General features: G+C 36.5%; 2 protein-coding genes across 6 annotated transcripts in view; one reads left to right on the forward strand and one right to left on the reverse strand.

Annotated features, from left to right (window-relative positions):
- The window catches only part of Dim1 (thioredoxin-like protein Dim1), a 30,974-nt gene extending 25,597 nt beyond the window's left edge, over nt 1-5,377 (reverse strand). Inside the window, exon 1 of the mRNA XM_081738621.1 lies at nt 5,188-5,377. The gene's annotated coding sequence lies outside the window, so the exon portion shown is untranslated. The remainder of the gene's footprint in view (nt 1-5,187) is intronic.
- Nucleotides 5,378-13,286: 7,909 nt separating this feature from the next.
- The window catches only part of APC4 (anaphase-promoting complex subunit 4), a 36,058-nt gene continuing 21,582 nt past the window's right edge, over nt 13,287-27,762 (forward strand). For 3 of the 5 annotated variants that reach the window (XR_014128243.1, XR_014128244.1, XM_081738623.1), the window contains exons 1-2: nt 13,287-13,746; nt 21,390-21,542. Coding sequence is in view for 3 of the 5 variants with exons in the window: in XM_081738623.1 (XP_081594749.1) it covers nt 21,431-21,542 (112 nt within the window). In the remaining 2 variants the exon portion in view is untranslated. Of the gene's footprint in view, nt 13,767-13,786; nt 14,036-21,389; nt 21,543-27,762 lie in introns of those variants that run through there. The other 2 variants (XM_081738624.1, XM_081738625.1) reach the window with 2 other exon arrangements.

Consider the following 27,762-nt stretch of genomic DNA (forward strand, 5'->3'; position numbering starts at 1 on the left):
TGTTCACCTGTTTAGTAGATCATGCCTTTCATGCACTTTCAACAATTGACACTCCTTATTTTTGTACAAGTCGATAAAACTCAAACATAATAAGTGACAATATTGTTATTTACGCACCATTTCCACACTGCTTTTCCCATAAATTACAAATGTACCCAGGGTGGAAAAAAATGATTTTTTTCAAAAAAATCATTTTTGTTGATTTTTTTGATTTAAATCGATTTTTTTGATTTAAATCAAATCTTTTTCTTCGTATAATACAAGTCGCGAACTGAAGAAAAAACATTAGGAATTAGTATTAAATGTTAATTATGTCATTTACGTGAAAGTATTGGGTTTAAATTTTGAATTAATTCCCAATCATTAACCTATTTCAATCCCAAACAATGTTTCTTAAGCATTAAGGAAAAAGTACAGCAATGTATATCAACATGACACTTTTCTTTTCACGAAGTTTAATAATATTTGGCAGGGGCATATTTTTAAACAATTGGAACTAGCTAGCGGCACGAAATACATATAAAGTACATAAATTTCGCCTAAAATTAACTAACTCACTCTATGACCTATGGAACCCGGAGGTTCAGTGCCATGTTCACAAAAGCTCTCCACTGACTTCTGTCCTTAGTCAACTGGATCCCGTTTTTACTTTGTATTCCTATTTCTGCGAGATGCAACTTAATATTGTCCTCCCATCTGCGCCTAGGCTTCCTAATCGTCGTTTTCGGATTGGACTTCCAGTTAAAACTTTAAAAGCGTTCCTACTTTCTTCCATTCTCGCTACATGTCCTGCCCACCTGGGCCTCCAAGATTTGATGACCCTAACAATGTTTGGTAAATGGTATAAATTATGCAGTTCCTCATCATGAAGTTTTCGCCATTCCTCATTTCCGTTCCTTTTGGTTCCGAATATTCGTTTCAGGATTTTACTCTCAATTACTTTGTCTGCGTTTTTCCCTCAGCGTAAGCGACCATGTTTCACAACCATACAGCACAACAGGCATAATTATCGTTTTATATATTTTAAAGCTTCAAAATCCTCGACACAATTCGCGACGGTAAGAGATCTTGAACTGGATCATAACATGAATTCCCTGTAGGAATTTTGTGCAGGATTTCCAAAATAAAAAAATCAAGATGATCAGTTCCAGAAGAAGAAACACTTATGATTGTTAAAAATATGCTTTATGTGACGTGAAAAACAGTTCAAATGCGAGTTGTCCGTGCATTTAAGACATCTATACATAGTAGGCACGCTTTTATACTTTTCTGTTGGCTATTTTATTTCCTCTGACAATTTTTCCTGCACAGGCACGGCAAATTTTTTGCGATCACATCGCAAATCGCGGCATGTTCTGCAATGGGGTCAAGTATCCACTTTATCAAAAGTATTATTCGATATTTTAACGCATCCAAAATTTGTCGTATTACGATCCCGAGGAACTTCTTTGTGTTTAGTACATAAATTTCGCCCAAAATTTTAAAATCTAATTTTTTTTTCTTGTTTCGGAGAGGGGATCGGACCCCTCTAAATACGCCCCTATTATCTGGAAACAAACAAATAGACGTGTACACAGAAGAGTTTTCATCTTAAATGTCCATGGTGATTTCCCCGTTGGAATAGAAATTTTAAAACCTTGTGTTACAAAGAGAAGAAAGCAGGGTTCACCCGTAACCCGTTCAAACGGGATTTTTCCTGATCGTTCCATACATGATACTAGTTTTCATACTGTGCTTACATACATTTGAGTCTCATTGTATTATGATTATTATCTTCCATAATCGAAATAACAGAAGTGAAACGGGATTTTACTTACTATCACTTTAAATTAATTCATTTCGGAATTTGATTTAAATCAACGATTTTTATTTAAAAAATCAAGTGATTTAAATCTTGATTAAAATCGTGATTTAAATCAGACTGATTTAAATCAACCCACCCATGTACCTCTCTGCCAAATAATCCCTTCCACTTATATTGCCGCTTACAGCATATAAAAGTGTTCTCTTAACTTCAACTGTTCCCTTCACCTGACTTTCACTTTGCCTCACAAACCAACATAAATTCTCCAGTTCATCTGGTGAATTTTCTAAAATTGGTCCGGCGATACAGCAGTTAACCCCAATATTGATATGTTTAAGAGCTTGCGGGGGTTAACGGAATAAATGCCCATTTTTTTTTCCATAAAACTTAGCCTGGGACGTAAAAGACCCAACACCAAGGATTTTCAAATTTCTGTTCTGAGTCTAAGTATTTTTCTATACACACAGAAGAACACTGTGAGCCCTCCCTTGCACTTCTGCTCTCACCCAGTTAGATAGTTTTTTTTTTTTTCTTGTACTTCTGGTTGGTTCGTGTTTTTCGCAATTGTTTCTGTGACTTAAGTCCAAAACGGCAGTTGGTTCTGACAGACTTCCCTCCTACATTGTGAAGGGTTGCGCTGATATATTTAAATATCCCGTATTAATTGCATTCAATTTATCATTAAGAACAAGCACTTTTCCAGACAAATGGAAAACAGCTTTAATTTGTCCAATTCCGAAGTCCAACAATAGTCAAGATATTACCAACTTTCGACCCATAGCAATATTACCTGCTTTCGCCAAAGTATTTGAGCATATCTTGTATCGACGAATCCTTAATCACGTCAAACTGGTTATCTCAATTAAACAACATGGCTTTATTTCACAAAGATCCACAATAACAAATCTTGCAATTATTACAGATTTTATAGCGAATTCATTATATGTAGGCAGCCAAGTAGATGTGATTTATATTGAGTTTGAAAAAGCTTTCGATAAAGTTAATCATAACATAATTATTACTAGAAAAATTAAAGCTTTTTCACTTTTCTCCGTCCCTGATTAAATTCTTCTCATCATACCCATCTAATCGTAAACAATCCGTTCTTTTTAATGCATACAAATCTAAGGAATATATTGCATCCTCAGGAGTCCCTCAGGGTTCAAATTTTGGACCATTATTATTTCTCTTGTTTATTAATGATTTACCTGACTGTATTCCTGACCATGAAAAATTACTATATGCCGATGATCTAAAAATATATGCTAGAATCAATTCTGTGGACAACAACATAAAGCTGCAGCAAGGTCTAGATCATATTGGTAACTGGTGCTCTTCGAATCAATTTGGGGTCAATGAAAGCAAGTGCAAAGTATTATCATTCACTAGGAGCAAATCACCTCGTCACTTTAATTATGAAATTAATAAATATATAGTAAATAGGTATGACTCAGTTAAAGATCTTGGTGTTACGTTTGATTCTAAGTTAACGTTTGACAATCATATTGTAAATATAACAAGCGAAGCATTCAAGCTATTAGGATTCATAATTAGAACGGGAAAAGAATTTAAAAACTGTTCAACATTACAGAAGTTCTACAATGCATATGTTCGCTCAAAGTTAGAGTATGCCTCTACTATTTGGAATCCGACTCACATAAAACATCGCAAGCAATTAGAAACAATACAAACAAAATTTTTTAAATTTCTAACATATAAAGAAACTCACATTTATCCTACATTTGACAGCTGTGAAACCACACTTGCTAACTTTAATCTTCCTACACTAGAACAAAGGCGACATATGATGGATTTATTATTCATTCAAAAAGTAACGCAAAATATTTTGGATTGTCCTGATTTAGTTTCTTTATTGAATTTTCATGTCCCCACATTAAAAGTACGTAGAAACACTGGTCTTTATTACTGCAGAAATTCAAGAACTAATATAATGATGAAAACACCAATCTGGAGGACAACAGCTTTGTATAATAGAATGTGTACAAATAACAATGAATTTGATATATGTGATATGTCGCCTAAGAAATTTCGGAATGCCATTATCATGAGTTATCAAGAGTTGTAAACTAAAGTTATGTTATCAAGAGTTACGAACATGTAATTGCGTATTTTACAACACTGTAATTGGGCTATAGCCTGTTGTGTAGACAATAAATAAATAAATAAATAAACATACGTTCACACGCTGCATTTATATACAGCCTTCCTAAAGTCATTTTGAGCCCACTGATACAACTCTTCCCTTAAGAAACACTAATCAGTAAGAGTGTATTTCCCAAGGTAACCAGACGTCCTGTTTTAGCCGGGACAGTCCCTTTTTTTCAACCGTTGTCCCGTTTTGTTCTGACTGTAAAACTGGACGCCTAAATGTCCCGTTTTTAAGCAAAAATGACCCGTGTCCCGTAATTATTATTCAAAATATAAATGGTCAATACAAATTCTACACTCTTTCGTATCGACACTCATTAGGAAGAGTGTTTGGAACTACTGAATGTTCAAATGGGAATTGAATGTTCTGTGGTTCAAGTGGGAATTGAATGGAAATTCTGAGTGTTCAAGTAGTTAAAAATATTGTTGGGTAGTGCTTAAGTTAGAAACGCTGTGTTATCACTCTTACGTGTGTATTTTGTAAATTGAAAACATTACTGTGTCCCAAAATGCAATCTGGAAATCAGATATTCCTCCTTCCCCCCCAACGCCGATTCGTAGACCTATGCGTCCCGTTTTTGGAAATAAAAATTGTGATCACCTCGGTATTTCCTGCTGCGGGAAGTTAATATTTCGCGAATGCAACCATAAAATGGGAAAGCACAAAAAACGCTACTTCTTATAGTCTTTCTATATATATTTCGGTATTTTAAAAGGAGTATGTTTAGTACAAGGGGTCCAGAAGCACATAAAAAACACAAAATTTACAGGAGAAATGAATGATGCAAGTATTTAGACATAACATAACGTAACCAAATCTAACCTAACATAAACTAACTTAAGCTAACCTGAACTAACCTAAATTTACCTAATATTATAGAACTAAGCGAAAGTGTATCTTTTTTTGGAAAATTATGCGGAACCCCTACACTAATTTAACATAAACTAGCCTAACCTAAACTAACCCAAGCTAGCCTAAACTAACATAACCTACTCTAAACTAACCGAATGTGAACAGAAATTACCAAAATTGTAACATTTTTTTTAGAAAAAAGAGCTGGACCCCTTCTGCTAAATATAGGCCTTTTAAAAATCAACACAAAATTATCCGAAAGAATTCATATTTAAACTAGTAATCAGTTCCAAATTTGAAACCTTCTATGCAACAGTCACAATTAACACTTCCTCATAGGGAATAGTAAGATAAATATTACCTGGTACCGAATATTTCTAGTAACTAAGTGGTGCTTCAGCTTCCTTTTATCAACTTCAATCTTGCGCTTTGCCAAGTCACAAAATTGAAATGCTGTCCGTGCCGATTCTTAATTTCATAAAACTACCTTGAAAACCATTTGTTGAATCGAAACCTGATATAGTAAACAGATGAGTTTCCGGAAGTTTCTTTCTTGAGAACATTAACGGTCAAATAGGTAGGTGTACCAGCATTAAATTCAAGTGTGCTACAAATACAAATTTCTCTTAGGTGTACATCACACGGAGGATTTGTGATTCAGGCACTAATTGAACAAAATGTAGGACATAATTGGGAAGAAAGGACACAATCGAGAAAGGGTCAAAATCGGGAAAGAAGTTCAGACAGTGAAAGAGGGCTGAAAGCCAAGTTGAACAGGGCAAAATGTTAGAGAAAAGTGTAAAATGAAAAAAGAAAGAGTATAAAAAAGAAGGGAATGTATGTATGTGTAAATGGAAAAGAAAGTGTAAGTGTAGTGTAGGTGTATAGGAAATTCCATCACAGAGGAACACCACACACGAGGCACTAGCCATAATGGCCACTGTTGAACTAACTCCCTTCTTTCTTGTTCTTAACGTGATATTGTATATGGTAGAAAAACAAGCAGAACGAGACAGCCTGATTGCAACGTCCTCAATAACACTGATAATTGTTAGAAGAGAATAGTAATATGTATTAAACATTGAACTGTTTGGAACAGTGGTCGAAGTGAGACAGTATGCGATGGTATGCCATACCGCTTCTGGTTTTTCAATGATGAAAGCATACTATCTCTGGTTTTCCAATTAAAACATACCGTCACTGGAAAGTAAATGCTAAATACCTTTAATAAATCCATTTTATACACAGTAGTTGACGAATAGCTTTGTATGTAAAAAGATTTTATTTCTTATGTAGAAATAATTTCTAAGTTCAAAACACCGATATTTTTCTTAACTTGTCCCTACCTTTTATTTTTTAAATGAGGACTCTGCATAGAAGTTCATTTAGTTTATATTTTGATGTGCCATATTGAATTGTTTCTTTGTTATGTAGGTTTGTATGTGTGTGTCTTCTTGCCTTAATGTATATGAACGCCGTGTTTTGATCATGAGCGGGTTTAGAAGTTTTCTGCTATGGGAGTGGACCTTCCGGGTGTTTGGAATACCTCACTGTCGAATGGGGAACCGGGAGTTTTCCCGCAGGAAATTATTAATATCCTCATTCGATTTTTGAGCATTTTCGTGTATAATTTTCTATAATACAACATAAGGGGATATTTTTCCAAAAAGTTGGAGGGGAACAATATCTCTCCATGCTCCCCCCCCCTCCGCATTACTACAAAGAAGCTCTCCAATGGTTTTCAGTCATTATGTAAATAGAAATGCAATCTTTAAGGCAACATACCCTCACTGCATTTCAACATTTAGGTAGCCGGTATGTCAAGTCAAAATCGTAACGAAACGTACAGCATCTGGTTTTTCTCCACTTAGAACACTGGTTTGGACTGATTAAAAACGTGGCCATGACACAGCAAAAGCAAACTGGAGCGGATAACCCGAGTTCACCCTTGTGAATAAAGTAAAATAGATGAGTAGTGCAGCCAGGGATGTCCACACACTGGGTAAATTGAAGTAAAATAAATGTGCTTGTATAAAACAAACACATAGCACAAAATGGGAGCTTGACACAAACCAACAAACACTGATGCCAAGTTTACTCGAACTCTTAAAAAGAAGTGTACTTCTTTTCGTCAAAATTTTCAAGCATTTCTTTCAGTTAAGAAAGATACTTTTTAATTAATTATTTTATACGTAGAAGGTCGGAATTTACGGATAATTCACTTATATTTTGAAAAAATTGAGCGACATACAGTACTCTCAATTTTCATATTTTATAAGTTTTGAATTTTTATAAGCTCGTAGAGCGTGGGAATTTCTGGGTCTCGAGATGAGATTTTGTAGCTTTTCAAGTTGGCATCACTGGCTGTTGCAAAGGAAACGGCTACATGATTGGGGAGTTCTTAAGTTGACACAACCAGAGCAACAGGACATGACGTCACTTCATGTCGTCACTACCCTGGAGCACTTCATGCGCAGTGTATCCATAAGCAAGGCAGCTCTGTTGACAGCATTACGGCTGAGATAACATGCCAAGGTGGATTATAATTTAAGACATACCTGGAATTTGTTCGTGTACTGGTGGACAATAAAAAACACATTATGTTGTTACAGCGGTTGTGTGAGTTGCGTTTTACATTCAACAAACGAACAAGATTATGCACAATCAATGCACCGAATAATGCGTAAATAATTGCGGCTTGTACCATCAAAGACGGGAAGAACGCCGGGATTTTTTTTTTAATCTCATTTCGTGCTGCGTACTGATACGTGTATCAAGATTGAAATTTCAGGTTTCCTCAGTTATGTTCTATTTTATAAGCGTACTGACATTCATGATATATCAATTTCTTTTAGCACCAAATGAACTCTTGTATGTTTAGTAAGTGTTTTGGAGTGGCAGAAACGGGATTAAGAATACGTGGACATTTTTAAAATTACAATTTACAGGTAAAATGTGTTAATTCAGAACAAAAGACAAATGTTTAGGGAATTTATTTATGAAGGCGTAGAATATGTAAGTCATCTGTGAACATAGATACAGCAATAAGATGTTGCTTTCATTTCTATGAAACTCTCCATAAGGGCGTTATTCCAGGGCTGCAAACTAATGTACAAGGGACTTGAAATATGACTATTTCGCTGCCTGAACCTACCCTAACCTAACCCGAACTAGTGCTACACTACTACTACTAGTATACTATTATTACTACTACTAAACTACTACCATTACTGCTTTACTATACTACTACTACTACTAGCTTATTATTATACTATCATTGCTACTACCAGGGCCGAAACCAGCTACAAAGTTTGGGAGGGCCGTGAATATGTTACGGGGGGCCAAGTCATTAAAATTATCTTATAAGTATATAAATTGTGTTTTTGTATTAATAATAAAATTTTGTATTGAAGTCTGGAGGGGCCACAAAAAGTTGAGGGGGACCTGGTCCCCCTAGTCCCCTCTCGTTGCGGGCATGGCTACTACTAAACTACTTCCCTACTACTACTGCCTTACTACTACTATACTATCATTACTACTATTACTACTACTAAGTGTGCATTCATATTTTTTTTAATGTAATTTTTTGAACAATTATATCTCGTAGTGCCCCTGAATTTTACCTGTTCCTGGTGGATCACTGGCATGCGCCAATACATGTACAGTCTAGAAGGCGTGATGACACTATTTTCATAAAGAAATGTGAGTTTCAAAGTAATATGAATTTGTCCACGTATTGTTGATCTGAACTGCGAAATCTGCTCTATCCCAATTTAAGGATGCATATTAACACTAATGTAATAAAGTAATTATGCAGCCTACACCTAAGCTACACGAGGTTTACGTTTACGCACCCACTGGCTCAACTTTTGAAGTATTTCGTTTCATTAGCTTATCGACGTCGACCATACAATAAACGCCGCATGGACAAAGTCGCACATAGTACGAACTATTCGCAAAATCAAAGTATGTGAATCACTTATCGACAATTTCGCATTTATTACTGCCTTAAAATGGAAAGGTCATTAAGTGACATGAATTCCCGCCTATATCTGTGAGCGTTGTGGATTGCACGCACAACATTTAATGGATTTATCAAGAAATACTGAACCCACAGGTTCAGCACCCACATAATTGCATTACTTATGAACAAGGGCGCCCATCGGGGGGGGGGGCAAGACGGGGCGCTTACCCTCTAAGAGGAAATTATACTTGGAAATATTGAAAACCTAATAGAATTTTTACATTACAGCAAAATTTGAAACTATATTTGAAACGTCGCTTATACTTGCCCCCCCCCCTTGGAAACCACAACATGAGCGCCCTTGCTTATGAACTGCACACTAAGAAAAATCCGTTTTCCGGACAGCGGTATATTGTACAAAATACAAAATCATCTTGCTTACTACAGAAATCAGTATGGAGCATATGCTATGCCCTTAGATGTTACATCATGCCATTGCAGGATGTCTGACATTTAACAGTTTTCCGTATATCACCTATGTTACATTCTGCAGCTATATTCTATTCTACTATGGACATTCTGCGTCGATTTGTATGTGAAATCCTGACCGCCTATATTGTTTCATACGGAGAGTACGTATAGATGGAACACTTATACGGAAAGTATTATAAAACATGCGTTTTCAGTTATACGTTTGCTGTTCGTTAAGTCCAAAAACTACAGGAATTACGCATGTTATCTACCGTTTTAAGTACACTACCTACAATTTTTTTTCTCAGTATGTGCTTTGAAGACTAGTCACATGTCGTATTACGGGGAGAAAGCATTTTTGTTGAAAATCATTGCTGTTTTCTTAAATTTTTTGAGGTTAATCTACCTAAAGCCAAACATACCACTAACTAAGTAAAGAGTTTCAGACAGTATTGCTGAGCATGAGTAGTCGCTTATGCTCTCGCCTTTGGTCCTGAGCTCGATTTCCGGCAGGGTCAGTCGATCGAAAAGGTGTAACAGCTTTTTCAGGCTAGCTATCCTAAATGAGGTTTTTCCTGTGATTTCCTCATTCACACTAGGTAAATGCCGGGATGGTATCTAATTTACAGGCCTCAGGCAGCTTCTTTCCTTATCCGTTCCTTATATCCCTCCCTGTACCGTGCTCGCCGAGGATGTCATCCCTCCAACGTGACGTGCTTAAGGCCATAGATGCTGGTAATGGCCATGACTTGTATCAATAAATAAATAAATAAATATATATATTGACGAGCGAGTGCTAGCCAGCGAAGTCGGGTTAGAATGCCGCAATGCACGTTGTATTCGTCCATTCTAATTAATAGCAAATAGTAATTGCAAAATTTTCCATTCCGCACACGGCATTTCCAGTCTACTCAGTTCACAAATTACTCACATATCAATATCAATTATATTTCCGCAACATGAACTCATTCGACCTATAAACATTGTATTTTGGTCCCCTATAACATAGTTTTGGTCCCCCATAACATAGTTTTGGTCCCCCGTAATCCTACAAAACCCGAGAAATATATTACATACTTCTTTCGTAAATTTTGCAAATTCAAACTCATAAAATAGGACAGCACCATCGTTTTCTACATACAGTAAACGTATATAATTTTTAAAAATTAGTAGTACAGTCCTCTTTCACAAGCAGTCATTCATTTTAATCATAAATTACTGTTTCTATGTTTATGTATTCTACACCTGCATCCATTTATCCAGCGCCGTAACTTAGATTTTTATTTATTTATTTATTTTATTTTAGTTCAAGCACAACACAACAGGCTCTAGGCCCAATTATTGTGTTGCCTTTGACAACGAAATACATATTAATACAAAACAATGAGATATACAAATAATTAAAAGAAAGTTACATTACAAAATAGACAATTCAAAAAAAAAAAAAAAAAAAAACACATTCATATTGTCTTTAGCATATGAGCTCCTTATGTGCCGTTTTCAAAACATGCCTGTTTAATTGTTCTTTTGTACACACTTTCCTTGGAATGGGGTAAGCATTAATACGCGTATTTGATGCTCCTAGAAAAAAAGTTGTTTCTCTAATTTTTGGGCTCCCTCTTTCCATCTTTCTCTTACTCTTTATGGGCCCGGGTCGTTAGTTACACCTTTGGGCTCATTCCATACCTGACAAATGAATTAAGGGGACAATATTGACACATATCAAAGCCATACGAATAAACATGATTTTAGAGCCCCTAATAGTAAACTTTTTTATTGAAATGGGCCCACGACTCATTTTTGTTTTATTTACCTTTTATGTGTTGTTTTGTTTATGTAATATAGTGGACATATTCGATGCTTCATTTATAATTTCATGTTCGTATCGTATACGGAGTAAGAAAATTTTGTCTTAAAATGGGTCCCCTCGAACGGCGGGGAGCTTCCTTGGGGATGCATTTGCCCCCTCCCTCCTCAAGTTACGGCCCTGTCACTTATCACATACTAGGCTGGTAGCCAGCCAAAAAATCTAGGGGAAGCCCGGTAGAAGTTTGGGAGGAGGTCCCGATCCAAACGTATTATAGTTAATCATCATATTATAGCTCAGCGCACAAATTTTCCGGTCGCCAAGTCGCCATTGGCGACTAGAAATCTAGAGCTGGCGACCAGTGTTCAGTAGGAATGGTTTCTGCCTGAACTCACAGGGCAGCGCATTTTCTGTTTCGTAAGAAAATAATTGTCACTGAGTGAGAGAAAACACGGAATGTGAAGTCTTTCTTTGTCAAACCAAAGGCCGTTTGGGGGGGAGGACATCTCAATTTGTACGTGAGAGATATCTGGCGACCTTTATTTTTGGATTGGCGAGTGCGTCTGACTTTGAAATTTTGCACTCTGTGATAGTTCATTTGCAAGCGTACTGTGAAAATTTTAGGGGACCAGTAAAAATTTAGAGGGGCCCGCTCCCCTAGACCCCATGGATACGGGCCTGTCACATACTAATATGATGTAAACCTATTATGTCAATTATATATTGTGGATCTCCAATTTTTTTGTAGCAACGAATCTTCCGCGGAGCACATCATCAAATTTTGCATATGGAGATGCTATGTTTTCATACAAATATACAAATATCTCTTTAAGTATATTACTTCAATAACAGATAATCATTTTTAAACATATTTTCTTTACCAGTCTGTTACTCAAGTATAAAATTAATAAGTTGACAGCAAATCAGTTGCAAACACTGTTCAACTTACTATCACATTTAGTGACGTCATATTGTGTGGTGCTCTGGTTTTGTCAACTTAAGACCTCCCTACATGATTGACGCACCCTGCCTGGCAAACCTACCAACAAGAAGAACGGTCAGACTTATTGCTGTAAATAGAAACTCTCTTCACCATGAGAAAATGAGAGGCTTCTCACAACTGGACAATATATATATATCGTTTATTTTCTCTCTTCCGTCTTTATATTGCTCCGACTCCCATCCAGTAATATAAACAACAACAGTGCCCCTCCCGTTTTGTTTTATTGTAGAGAAGTAGAAAATTTTATCGAACACCTTATCATTCAGTGTTCTTCAACGCCTGTTTACCGTCAGCATACTCATTTTCTCTGTATATTTCACTAGTTCCGTTACAATAACCTTTTTACTCGCTGACAAAGACATGTCATCTTTTATCATCTGCTACAATATTACATAATGAACAACTACGATTCATAATGTTTACAACAGTAGAATCCTCTCTTTATTCATAGTATCATATGGTCTCCGTCATAATCAGTGTTCCACTTGAAGTGATTGGTTCTATTGTGCTCTCTTTCTTAGATCCCGAATCCATCCTGGTTTATATTTATTTAAATGTATAGATCCTCATTTAATAATTGAATTGCACATTGAACATCTTCCTGAAGTACAGTATCAACACAATAAAGATTGAGAGAAAGAGAAGAAAATGGAGGGTCCGAGACCCTGTGGCGTCGGGTTGGGCAGGAATACTCAAATTTCTCGTATTTTATTTCGTTTAGTACAAGTTTTGTTCTCTAGTTTATTTTAATTGCTTTCAATTTTTACAGTGCATGGACATCCTTGGCGTCGCAGTTTTTCTACAATGGTTTTACTTTATAACAATTTCGATTAACACGTACGAATTCAGGTTTAAACCGTCGCGATTTTGGTTCTGACTTATGTCATGACCACGTTTTTTTTTTTTTTTTTTTGTAGTACAAACAATTTCAATATTTAATACGATTAAACCATTTTCTAACTTTTTTTTTTTTTTTTTTTTAGCGCAGTAGTAGACTTAGCTGCTATTTTCCCCTTACAACCACACAATAGTTTCAGTAAATTTAGATACACATAGAACCAAATAACATGATGTTTGACAGTGGCCTTTACGGCTAGTCCATCGTGTGTTGTGTGCTCTGTGAGGAAGAGAGTTGAGTAGGACTCCCTATACTCTTCCATTCTCTTTTTTACATTTACACGTACATACATCCCCTTCTCTTTTCTACACGTTTTCCCTTTTCATTTTACACTTCCCACTTTTCTCATACTTTTGCCCTGTCCTTTTGGGCCTTCAGTCCTCTTTTACTGTCTGAACTTGTTTCCCGATTTTGACTTTTTCCTGACTTCGTCATTTCTTATCCTGATTCTCACTCTCACTTTAATGAGTTTCTTACAAAAATCCTCCTTGTGAGGTTTACGCAAGACAATTTAATTATTGCATTAATTTATTCGGAATCAGGCAATCGGTTCGTCAGTGCCAACCTTACGCAATTTAGTGCACATTAATTTTAATCAATTTATATTTGTAACCATTACATGCACAAAACAATTTTAGTGACATGGCCGACTTGACTCTATGTCGCGGCAATGGTTATATTTTTTTTTTTTTTGGACAAATGACTGGCGAAAAGAAGTGGAAATTTTAAGGAATGTAAATATTCAGCAAAATAGTGGAGCTATTTAAACGCTTTGAGGTACTGATTACCTAACATAGGTTAGTCTTAGGAATTTAGACCACTTTGGTTACAATCATACATATCACTTTTGTGTGTATTTTTTCCTCCATTTAAATCAGGTGTGAAATGTAGAAGCCTCATGTATACTATTACCGGTACAGAAACGAGAGCGTTACTGCTGTATCCCCAGACCAAATTGGAAATCGGAAAAAAGTGCCAAAATAGACTGCATTTTGTTATATTTGGTTGGATTACATTGTTACGTTATTAGGCGTGCAGTTGTACTATACGGATCCATAGTATAGGCGTAAGTAGTAGTAGTCTCGACATGAAATGGGCAAATTAAAGACATCCAAATTTTCCTGTTCATTTTACGTAACAATATATGGATGTGTATTGACAAAAAATGTACGTCTCCGCGAAATAGTCCATCCGCCTTCACATACAATGCCGCTTATGTCATCAGAAACAACCACTTTCTTAACTTTTACTGTTCCCCTTGCCTCACTTTCACTCATTCTTCCTCACAAACTTAATTAAACAAATTCTCCAATTGTCCCGGTAAATTTCCTAAAATTGGTCCGGCGAAACCCGAAACGAGTACCTTGTTTTTGGGGAAGGTTCTAGAACACAGGTCCCCCCATATAGGTTAGTAGCTAGGTTGGTTCCTTTCTGTACCAAAGTTTATATTTAATTCACATAGTATTGCCGAGCGAGCGATAGCGAGTGAAGACGGGTTAGAGCCCCGCAGGTGACGTTGTTTTCTGTCTTTATTATAGTTAAATGGGAAGGGGGACCTGTGTTCTAGGACCTTGCCTTGATTTTGTCTAAATTGTAATAAAGGTAGAAAACAACGTGCCTTGTGGGCTTCTAACCCCCTCCACTCGCTCAGCTATATTTTGTAAAGTGAGTAACACTAGAGATCTTAAAGGTACAAGGTTGGGGGTGAGAGGAAAAACTAAAAGTTTCACTGATTATTTTTTAACCATGCCGTGTATGTGTTAGCATGAATGTACAAACAAAGTTTCAAAAGTTTCATAGTTGTAACTTTTGAGCAGTGGCACAATTTGTAAAAAACCCCAAAATTTGCTTTGTATGCCCATTAATGTTTTTGCAAGGTGTTTTAGGATCTGCTGAAAGAGTAAAAATTAAGCTTTCATTTGACACCTGGACAAGCCCAATAACATCAAAAATAAGGAAGTTATGGTAATTTTAGTTCCATGATGCTGAGTGCCGAAAAGTGAAATTGGCGCAAAATTCACATAATTCAAAAATTTCTCCCCGACCCATTTCTCATCCAAAAAATAAAATAATAATAATAATAATAATTTAGCATAATTTTTTTGGTATTTATGTATGAAAAGATTTTGAAGAGAATCTGAGACATTGAAGCACAGTGCTCTAGGTGATTTTGACATGGAATGACCCATAGGTATGTAATGAAAATGAAAATAATAGAAAAAATTATGCAAAAATCACCATATGTTTCGTCTGCTATAAAGGGCACACAACAAACATAACAAAACCGAAAGCCAAAGTAGGAACGGCACAAAAGAGAATGAATGAAAAATATGAACCGCATTTTAGATTATATACAGGGTGTCCGAGAAGTCCTTCCCTGATTACAGAAATTGATAACACAGGCTAGAAATAAGATAGAAATATGAAACTGGTGTTGAATTGTTTACAAACTATAAAAGTTTTTGTCTGTGTTAGGTTTGTTCTGTTTTACCAAGTCTCAATTTTGTTTGTTTTAGGTTTGTAGTATGTAAGTAAGAAGCCCAAGAAGCCATGCCAACCAACCAGGAGAAGGGACAGTGTGTCCTGTGGTACCATGAGACACGATCACCAACCACGGTGCAGAGACAGTTCCAGACAACATTTGGGAGGACTCCACCTGATGTCAAGAGCATTAAAGCCTGGTATGAGAAGTTCAAGAACACAGGGTCGGTTGCTGACCTTCCGAGGTCTGGTCGACCAAAAACCTCAGAGGACACGGTGGAGGCTGTGCGGCAGTCTTTTCTGAGAAGTTCTAAGAAATCGGTGCGCAGGGCCTCACGTGAATTACAGATGCCAAAAAGCTCTATCCATGACATTTTACACAAACGTTTATTGTTTCGTGTTTACAAAGTGCAACTCGTTCAGGCCTTGTTGCCCGACGACGGTACACGTCGATATGACTTTGCGGTCGAAATGCTATCACGTATTGAGGACGATAATGGTTATCTCAGACGAATTGCCTTTTCCGACGAAGCGACATTCTTTGTCAGTGGAGTAGTGAATCGCCATAATGTACGCATTTGGGGTTCAGAACCCCCCAGGGAGGTCAGGGAGTTCACCAGAGGCAGTCCAAAGGTGAATGTTTGGTGCACGACCGAATGCGTTATTGCACGATCGAATTATCGGGCCATTCTTCTTCGCTGAGGATACCATCACATCTGCAGTGTACCTGGATATGTTGCAACTGTATGCTGTTCCTCAGCTGCTTCAGTATCGCCCCGATGTCGTTTTTCAGCAAGACGGTGCACCACTTCATTGGGGTTTGGACGTCCGTGCCTATCTCGATAGGACATTTCTTGGGCGATGGATTGGTCGTGATGGACCAACAGCTTGGCCTCCACGCTCTCCTGACATAACCCCATTAGACTTCTTTTTATGGGGTTGTGTCAAGGATGAGGTCTACCGAACACGTGTACCAGATCTTGAAACCCTGCAGCAACGAATAACCACAGTCGTTGCATCGATCCCTCCAGTGATGTTGGCTAATGTGTGGATGGAAATTGAATATCGCCTAGATGTGCTACCTGCTACCAAAGGTGCTCATGTGGAAGTGTACTGATGTGACCAAAACTTTTATAGTTTGTAAACAATTCAACACCAGTTTCATATTTCTATCGTATTTCTAGCCTTAGTTATCAATTTCTGTAATCAGGGAAGGACTTCTCGGACACCCTGTACATTGAAGGGGGTTGGGGTGGCGAGACTGCTTAAGAGGGAGAAGGAGCGGCCGGAATATTGGTGTTCAATTTAACATGGGATCTCAACCATTTTTTAGGCAAATCACGGTTTAATTTCGTTCTTTCGCAAAAATGTCTCAGTAGCGCACTAAATATGATGCATCTCATTTTAAAGGTGCAATTTGAACGCTGTGCGTGATATTTTCTTCTTATAAATACAGATAATTATAATCCAAATTCCCATAAGAAAATGATCAAAATCAGACGGAAAAGTCTTCTGTTTTTTTACAGTAAGGAAAAGAGCTAAAAACTCCGGACATTTTTGAGAATGGAATACAATCTTTGTATTTGTGCGCTACTGTACTATTTTTTCGCTGTTTCCAAAGACATCCATTTCACAATCGATGAGAAATTATATCCTTCATAATTGAATCTACAGAAATCAGAAATCAGATTTTTTCGTGTTCACGTACTTGGCCGTATAACTGCTAGATGGCACTATAGTCATTCCTCATCCCCCTTTCCTTCTCAGCGGGAGCCAGTCCTTTTGAAAATCTACTTTGAACTTCTTAACAGAGGCGGGAGGAAGGAAATCATTGTGAAGAACGGGAACTTCAAACACGAGGAATGGCAAAATTTATGACCTCTTTGGTTGATGGTTTCTGTTTCAGCAGTACAGTGTGTTTGTAGATGGTTTCTGTGAGAAGAAGTAATTTGTGTTTGTAGCGATAAAGTCAACCTTTCGACAAAAATTTGTGAAGGAGAAGCCGAACTAAAGTCATCGTTTATCTATTCCAAAAAAGAAATGAAAACTTCCTGCAGGCTAAGAATATACATGCAAGAGAAAAAATAAGATACATTATTATAATCTTTAGGATAGATTAATTCCCGAAATATTCTTTGTTTACCTGTCAAAAAATCAAGAATAATATGGTATAAAGCTCTTTCATCAGCTTCCATCGTACAACATACTAGACACACACATTTATATACATACATACATGTACATATATAATATATATATATATATATATATATATATATATATAGTGGCGGATCCAGGATATGATCAAGGGAGGAGGTAAACCATAGTTTGCCTCTTTATCCAGAGTAAACAGGATTGAAGCCCATTTTATCCAGTGTATACCTGAGCGTCAAGGGGGGGGGGGCTATAGCCTCTATAGTCACCCTTGGATCCGCGCCTGTATATGTATACTATTTACAGTGCCGGAGTTACGTGTAAGCGAAACGAGCTATAGTTTAGGGCCCCGCTCTCTTGGGGGGCCCAAAATCTAAAGAAAAATTGGATTTCTAAAATATAAGAAAATTTAAAAAAATAAAGTAAAATTTATATATACGTAGCAACAGTGCTTCCTGCTGTGTAGCCTACGTTCGTGTAATTAATATGGCTCCTTCTACCAGTCTGCTTCCTAAATTATCTCTAGTTTCTTCATTGCTGTATGTAGGGTGCGTATGTTCATCTGGACACATAAAGTACCCCATTACCTTCAACAGCTTGGGGCCCCACTAAACCTAAATCCGACTCTGACTATTTATGCATGTTTGCTCCCTCTTTTTTCGAAGCAGTGCTTCTTTGATATTGCTTCCAATTTCGGCAGGTTTTACCAAGGGGGGAAGAGTCCTTACTCATTCCAGGCATTCAAACTAGGGACTGGACTACTTGCTTCCAACATTCTGTCCCCCATGTTTCCCGGTCTGAATCAATTGTCTAAAGCCCATAAAACATTCAAATTCATATGTAGATGTTGCTCATCAGTGTCGACACCTAAATATTTCTCAATCAACGGTAGGGGTGTTTGGTATCCTCAATCTGTCTCCCTCTTATTAGCGGAGCGGTAGTAATATTCGGTAATAATTCTTTTAAAAAAAATGTTTTTTAATGTATGTAGTAACGCATAGGAAACTAAATTTTAATATACCCTAGTAGTATAGAAACGTACCATACGGTACCTTACCAAAATAAACACCCTATGCCAAGGGCGCAAACATTAACAATAATAAAAAAAAAGATAATAATAAACATTTTAAAGATATTCTTTCATTAATCAAGTCGCACTTAAAAGTTTAAAAAAAATGTTTATGCGTGAATAAAAAAAAGGGATGCGCTCTCATATAGGCTTACAGTTACTTTATAAATTCTTAAAATGACGCACTCCATTCTTTTTATTTAGTCTTGCATAAACAAAATTATTTTTAACTTTTTAGTGGGAATTTATTAACAAAAGAATGTCTTTAAAAGGTGTCTTATCATTTTTTTTTAATTCGTTGGACACCTTTTCCAAATCCTAAAGTGATATGCAACCAGGGATACCAGGGCTGGTTAAAGGCTAGTATTTATTTTAGGATAAGGAAGTTGAAAATAAAAACATATTAAAATTTGCTTTTAAAATAAATAGATATATTGCAAAGTATGAAAGTAAGAATGGAATATTGTATTGTCACCGGACTTACATCGCTCTGCAACAGTTCTTAGTTCTATGACGTCAGGGAATAAGTTCAATTTATACGAACACTTATTTAATGTTTGAAAGAAACACCTGTTACATCCTTGTACACTCATGTCCAAAATGATTGTCGCATTTCTATAACTGTCTTCTTGTAAAAATATCATGTAATAATGATTTTGCAGGAGACTTTTAATACTGATACTATGTGTACAATCGGGAAATATATGTGGTAAATTTTATAGGAAAATACAGTAATTATAAATAAGAAGATTAGAATGAGTAAAATAAAATGTTGCTAAATGGACACGAAAGTTTTGTTTTCGTTTTATTGTTCTTATTTACTGCTCTTTTGACATGAAATTTGCCACATACATGTCTTTGCCGATTGTACGCATACTAACATTATAAGAAATACCGGGTGAATTCGTTATCAAATTATATTCCTACAATAACATATTTATAGACATGCGACAATAATTTTGGACATGAGTGACACATCTTTTAATTCTATTGTTAATGAAGTGGTCTATTTCCCCCAATAAAAACCAACATCAAGCAGGGCATGTGCTCCCTCCTGTCCTTCTAAGCCGGCCCCCAAGGCTGAATATAACATTGCGGCTTTTTCCTGTTATAATAGGAAAACCTCAGGATGGTCAGCAACTGGTATCGAACCCAGGACCATTCGAATGTGAAGGCGAGAGAGAGGGTAAATCTGGTGGTCATAATTTGAAAAGAAAATAATGAAATGGATTCCACTAAAAAATGATTTACATTGTCAATACATTTCAAATCTTTGTCTGGGTTTTCTGCCTTTCAATTCCAAGTTCTTTTTTTTTTTAACCACGAAGGCTCTAAATAAATTAGAATATCGACTCTCCCGTGTGTGTGTGTGTGTGTTTTAATATTGGCATGGTTCTTCATTTTATATCAGATTCTTCCCGCACTATTCTGTTATTTACCATAGGTAGAATCCTTTGAGAAAGAGACAGGCGACAAGTGCTTTAGTTCTCTATGGTATGTTTGTGACCGTTGTAGATATTTTAGTGGCTCTCTGACAGGGAGCTGACGGCTGATATCATGTTGGTCCCTCTTATTTATTTGTTTCTTCAGTTCTGTTTCTCTTTTAGCCAAAAGAAAAGAATTTCACTCTTCTGTCCCATTTACAGCCGTAACCATCCCCCTCCTACGCTGTCCAACTTTGACCACATGCAGGGGAAAACGAAGGAAAAGGACGGGTGCATTTGCTTTGACGGCATTTCAGCGACAACCCCATCTGTTGCCAAAATAAGGAAACACTTTGCACTGCGATATCTTCGATTTGTCAAGGTCACTTGACTCCCGCCGGCTCTTAACCCCGCTGAACAGCAATTAAAATTTAAAAAAATAATAAAACCCATACGAACATAATTATATACTTGAAAAGGAACTCGCCCCCGCACCCACAGACCAGAACCAACTATGTATCTTAAAATACAAATTGAAAATACATACCTGAAAGTTTAATGTGGTAAATATAGTTCGGCAGCTTGGTTCATGAATAAATATTTCTCTCCAATATTATAAGTAAAACAAAATATCCTACTTCATAAATAATAGCCGAATTGAAACCCCGCCCCTTCTTAACCATGTTTACGGTTCAAATTCCTTTTCGAATGGCACCAAACATTATCAATAGTTTATATGTATGCCCCACTAATAGGATTGTCCAAATTAGAGGAGAGATTCACAGTTAAATGTCTCCACTGACCACTAAGTACAAATAAACACCGAAAAAAGAGTGTTAACTTCATTGTCATAAACTAATGTTGACAGCCAATATAAAATAACATCCATCACGTTAGACATGTGTCGCCAGGAAAACAGCTGAACACACACAAGAAAATAGCACAGCAACACGCGCGAAATGCACCTCCAACAACGGAGCAAAACATATGGTCAAATCATAAGCAAGACCACATTAAGAAGAACACTATCATGACGTCAAGTCTTATCCACACTACTTCCTACAAACAGAAAGCAACAGTAAATCACCACGTGACTCGATACCAGTAACGAACCTAGAAGAGCAGATACGTCCTCAAACCCGGAACCTAAAGTTCCAAATCACTGAATCGAAGAATCTAATAAAATGAATGAAATGACCAAAGTAAAAACTTTGCATTTTATTTTACGCAGTTGATTATTGAAAGTTGGAGTCATTAAAAGATGTATTAAAAATTAATTCTTTGTGTTTTAGATAACACTTCAATGCACTGTCTTTTAAAGTAATTTTACACGATGTGCTCGTCAAGTGCCATGAGACAGCTAGAGGAGCGGCATGTCGCTACAGAGGTGGAGCTACTTGTTTGGTCGAATAAAATGGATCTTTTAGCTTTGTCCAATGTCAGAGGTAAGTTAATGGCTACATTGTTGGACTTGTAGGTTTACCTTGTCGACTTTCTAATGAAAATACGTCAATATATTTCGAACAGAAATCATTTGCTCACTATCAGGTTGAAAAAGACAAAGTACAAAGCCTAAATAACAATACAAAAGATTTGTCAACGACTGTAAACATACAATCCTAACTAAATAGCAGACCATCATCTTGTATCCATAAATGGTTAATTGTTGTTTCTTATCATTTCGGCCCTCTCTGGAGCTGTCTCAAATACTATATCCCGTAGTTGCTCTTCGATCCTTACATATACATCTTCGAGGAGGATTTCCCAGGAATATTCGAACACTAATGAATTTGTAGTTTCACTTGTTGTTTCTCGCACTCTTGACTTACAGAAATCTGTTTCTGAATATTAGATGTTACATTATGAATGTCGCATATAGTTTTCGGAATCCTGTGTTCTTCAAATATTTCAGAAAAATCCTCTGTGAGGATGAATATGTAAGGAATGAAGAGCAACTAGAGGAAATGATACTCAAGAGACTCCGAGAGAGCAGAAATGATATAAAAAAGATCAATTAACCATTTATGCCTGTTTTGCCTGTTTTTAAAGATAGCATTTACACTAGGATCCTGTGAGCTGCAGCTGCTAAAGATATACCACATTGACTTGATCTCTAGCCGTCCGTTGCAAGCGCTGCTATCGGCTGAAGGAAATCCACTCGCTTTCTCTCGCTTAGCAACAGCTGAACCCTTATTGGCTCAACGCGTGGGTGTGTGAGGGTGTGAGCTTTAGTTCGCATTTTTGCCACGGCTCAAGACATTTTGGCATCACAATAGCTTTATATTGTCTTAAATGTACGCCTTCAACCATGCGCTTCGGTGTAAATGAGCCGCGGCTCGGAGCTGCTATGAAGATCACCCCGCCTGTAGCTGACTCGAGCGAGCTTCTGACAGGGAATAAAATAACACGCAATCTTGTAAGAGCCCTTCACACATGAGCGTGAATTCAGTTGGAATGGAGAAAAGTGTACATATATTTGATGTTGAAAATTTTCTCATTTTGGTGTTACTCTGATGAAGTGCACTGTTTATACTATTACACAGTTCGTCAGACGAAAATACAGACATCCTGAAGTAACTGAAAATTTTTCTTTCGTCTTCTCTCAGTTTAGGAAACAGGCTGTAAAATTAATATTTTTCCAGTCTTGATCAATTTATAAGATAAATTGTAGGTTCACATGAACGGCTCACAGGATCCTAGTGTGAATGAAGGCAGCTTTACTGTATATGTATCCTATAGCGTTCAGTAGCAAATATGGACAGATTATAAAAGAAGTAGTTTTCCTCAAATTTTCCTATGCATCTTTATGTTTAAACCATGTAATGTAATTTTGCATATGTTGTTCTTTATTTCCGCTGTAATGATGATAAACAAATATTTTGCTTGAAATACTATATATCACCAATGTACGTCTACATTTCGATTTTTAACTTTCCTATAATCAATTCTAAGTTCAAAGAATTAGGAAAAATTGTTATTATGTCACAGTAAACACTCATGGAATACGTGCTTCCATTCTTTGTACAGATACTAGTTGCAATTGAGTAACTATGAAGTTAAAATAATTAATATAGGTTATCAAAAACTATTTTTTTCCTTACTTGGTTAATGGAATTTTAACACATTCCTGTTTGTTACCTTATGTCAAAGTGAGAGAGAGAATTCGTATTGAAGATCAATAGGTGGATTCAGTACATAGAAATTAGTTTAACAGGTTAAGTGCCGCGTAGACCACGTTGGTCTTACATAAAATATTTCCTTACGACCACGTGGTGCCAGGTTGGTCTTACAAAACCTCTTGTTAACTTATGGCCTGTGGTAACTCACTGATCTCGTTTTTTAGATTGAAACCTATTGTAGTGTATAGTAGTTGGTCTGGTAGTACCTAAAACAGCCTTGGCCTGTGGAATTGTGAACCCAACGTGGTCCTACATGTCTCTAGCGAAAGTGGCAGTAATAGATCGTGCTTTCCACATTACTCAAAGATCTAATGTATTATTCAAATCACTCAAAACTGAGCCGAGACAACAATCACGTGGAGTAAAACAACAAAGTGCGCAGAAGTTGCCGCTATATCAAAATTTTTACTAACTTATGCGTTCATATTTTCCCGGGAAAATCCGGATACAATCGGCTAAAATTTGCGTTGTGATATGTTGTTCTCACGCGGCCACTAAGCTTATTCCGGGCGTCAGTCTATCTGGGGCGAGTGTAGGACAAAATCCAAGCGGACAAAATCCAAGCTAAATTCTGGTAAGGCGGACAAAATCCAAGCGGATAAAATCCACGGAGCAGTATCATGTGCGTAGCTGTGGTATGTGCCTGTGAACACTCTAATTAAATTTTATGTTTGTTTCTTTCTTCAATTGTAATTCATTCTAAAGTTTTGTCTGTAATTCTTCAGTGTATTGAAATAATATTTCATTTACATTTAAAGAACTGAAAATCCAATAAAATATGTAAGATTGACACAGTAAGAGTGCAGATGAGCTTTAATTACTCATAAAACAGTCTGGTCACTGCTAGGATGCCCAGGTGAATCCAATTTAGGGTGATCAGAAATATTTTGACTAAAAAGAGTATACTCACATAAGTTAACCAGAAAATGAAAGCACTGGCTAATATCAGAGATAACAAATAACAGCAAAGCAGCCCAGTCTTAAAAAAGAGTACACTACTTACTTAATTCTATTATATTTATTGAGAATTAAAGTAAAAATAAAATTAAAAAGATATAATTTAGATATAAAAAATACTTCTCCACCCTCAAAGTATCTACTTCAGTTACAATTGTTAAAATAACCAATAATATATACATTTTCATTTAGTTTGTCTAGATACATTTTCACATTTCCATTTTCTAGATAACACTTTTACATTATTTAATTCACATACATTATTACATTATTAAAAATACACACTTCATATTTCATAATTATTTGTTTCGAAATATACATAAAACACTACCAACAAACAAATCAAGACTTCTGTATGCCACCTCATAAGAATTGAATTAAAATACTCCAATGATTGGTCTCACAATAATATGCCGAGGTCTTAAATGTATTATACTGTATATATATTGAAAAGAAAATACATACTTTTATAATGTATTTGTACACATATAATATTTTTACATACTTTCATATGGATGTGATAAGTATTTAAAGCTCATCTGCACTCTTACTGTGTACATATCACAGCTGTAAACATGATACTGTTCCTTGGATTTTATCCGCTTGGATTTTGTCCGCCTTGTCAGAATTTTGCTTGGATTTTGTCCTCTTCGATTTTGTCCGCTTGGATTTTGTCCTCTTGGATTTTATCCGCTTGGATTTTGTCCGCGCCCCATCTGGGGCCGTGTGAGGCTAACCTATGATCACAAGTATCAATATTACATAGTACCGACACTGCAGAATTACCTAAAATGATTAAATTACTACTTAGAAGGACACACAGAAACCGGAAATGAAGAATATGCATTTTGGTCATAGGGGATGTTTTTGTTGCGATATAGCTGGCACTTAACCCGTTAAAGAAAAGCATATTAATGAAGAAAAGTAAAAATAATTCTTTTTCGCTTACGTATGCACGTATCTTATATAATGATAATTTTACAGTTTACAATGAAGTTATATTGAAAAAGTGTTCCGAAGACTCCGAGTAAATTAGGGAAAACATTATGGAAGAAGTCTGTAGGTACTTGGCATTTGCATGAAAAAAGAAAAGAAAAATATGGAAAATTGAAATATAGAGGAAGAAAAAATTATGTACTAAAAAGAAAGTACATGTTTTGTAACGCGAGTTACATATTCAATTGTTTGCGTATAGCGATTAATCTCTTTCTATAGAGAGTTGATTAAGTTTTAATTGACTAGATTTACGTCACACGATTTAATGATTTATCTCTTGGCTGGAATCACGGTTTGCAATTCAATAAATGGAATCCAGTTCTTACTTAAGTTTCGGATATTATACTCCAAGAGATTTATAACTTCACGTGAATAATTGGACAATTAAATCCACATTACTAAACTTGTATTTTCCTTATTATACATAGTATTCTCTTCCTTTATATATGAATTTTCAATATCTCACCTTATGTAAATATCTTTACAAGCAGCCATTGATGTCTCATTCGTTTTATTAAATTACTAAAGTACGTAATGTTTCTTTGATTCTCAGCGTAGCGTTACTATGCTTGGATCAAAGATAGAAATGAATTGACAGTTTAAAACTACGTGGAAATTTGTGTTGAGAAGAGGAAAGTCATCACGGGATTATTAAGGTAACAGAGAGAGGGGCCAATCATAAACGCCGTGGTGGTAATTACAGGTGGAGGATTTCTGTTGAAAGGAACATCATTAGAATGTTGCCACCTTGTATCCCATGTTCAGCAATGCTTGTCAAAAAAAATAAAGGGAGCAGAGCGGACTTTTCAATGGAATATTCATAGCATGGCAACATGTGCTTCTCCAGGTGTAAATTCGTTTCTTATTCTGATCCAATATAATACAAACTTTTTCCCGATGCTTAAATAACTGTCAAGCTTGTTTTACTCCGGATTCCGAAATTGGAGCGTCACATTTATTCTATCGTAGCAATCACAAATTTTCAATATCGGTGAAGCTTGTAATTAGAATTTTCTAGTAGGCGTTAGAAGGCCAATTATAATTCTTAGACCTAACACTAAACGCTATTTTTGTTCTTGTTAATAATCGAATATATACCTATTCTGTCAGTTTATAAACACGCTTTTCTTTAATTGAGAGACCTTCGAAATCGGAATTTTCACAGTTGAAATAATTGAGGCATTCGAGAAAAGAATAATATAAAGGTAACAAAGAAAATTTTGTCGCTTTTTGTGGAGGTCTTTGTTCAATTGGGCCTCACACCGTGAATTGAATGCGAATGGAGATAAGGCGAAAGTCAGTTGTTGGTGTGTGTTTAACCAACATCCTACCTGGCTGTGACAGTTCAGTTAACATCATGAACTTGAGTAAGAACAGAGTGAACATGGGATCTCCATAGAGCGTCATAAGGGTGTGTATGCTGTACGAGTTCAAACTGGGGTCAAACGCCGCTGCAGTGGGTCGGAAGATATGCTAGGCCTTTGGTGAGGGTATCGTAACTACACGGACAGCGCAGTGGTGATTTAACAATTTTAAGGACGGTGACGAAACATTCGAAGACGCACCACGTGTCGGAAGAACAGCACATGTACAAAATGAAAATCTTCAGGCAAAAATTGAAGTGAACAGTGGCCAGACGTGTGAGGAACTGGGACTACAATTCAGTGTGAGTGGAGAAACTACTCAGCAACACGTCCATCAACTTGGAAAACATTATAAATTGGGTCGATGGATCCCACATGATTTGACTGCGGGCCAGAAGGCAACGCGACAGTTCGGACCGAGCATAAGAGTACACAGAAATGACACCGCTGAATGTGCAAATTGTTGTATGAGCAGGGTGTCTGTCGGTCACGAAATCAGAAAATAGCCGTGAAAGTCAAGAAAAAGTCACGAAATTTAGCTTTTGGGTCACGATTTTTTTAGCTGTACAAATATAAATAGAGACTGGAAAATTTTGTTCTATGAAACGTCAAAATTTACTGCCAAATATGTTATGGTTGGCTTTAGACGCTATCAAATCGCAAGCAAAGCACGCTTCTATCGCATGCATGAAAATTTGACGTAATGCACACCCAAATTCGCTCTTAAGACTGTCTTTCAGCTGGCATCGTAGAGCAGTGGCGATGCAAATCGCATCGTACCGCCGAAATCACTTACGCTTCTAACCAGTTTATTCAACTGAGAGAAGACACCAGATTTGCATCGCTCCAAGGAACAGCATTTGAAAGTAGAGATAAGATAAAAATAAGTGCTAAAGAATATAGGTATTGTTATTAGTTTTTGAATGTTACGAAATCTTATGGTTTGATAAAGAAAAGGTCACGTAATTTCATTTTGGAATTTTAGTAGACACCCCGATGAGGGAACTTAGAACACTTCAAATCGGTTTCCTAACAATGCTGTATTCTTGGTGTGGTGAGAGCCTAAGGGAACAGCCTGCTAAACGGGCAACGTTGCTTTTTCATTTAACATAGGACACCTAGAGCCCAAACGGCTGGTGCAATTGGAAAAAATTCCACCATTTTAAATT

This window comes from Thermobia domestica, chromosome 14 (genome assembly GCF_964235325.1).
Source record: "Thermobia domestica chromosome 14, izTheDome1.hap1.1, whole genome shotgun sequence".
In the NCBI taxonomy this organism is placed as follows: Eukaryota; Metazoa; Arthropoda; class Insecta; order Zygentoma; family Lepismatidae; genus Thermobia; species Thermobia domestica.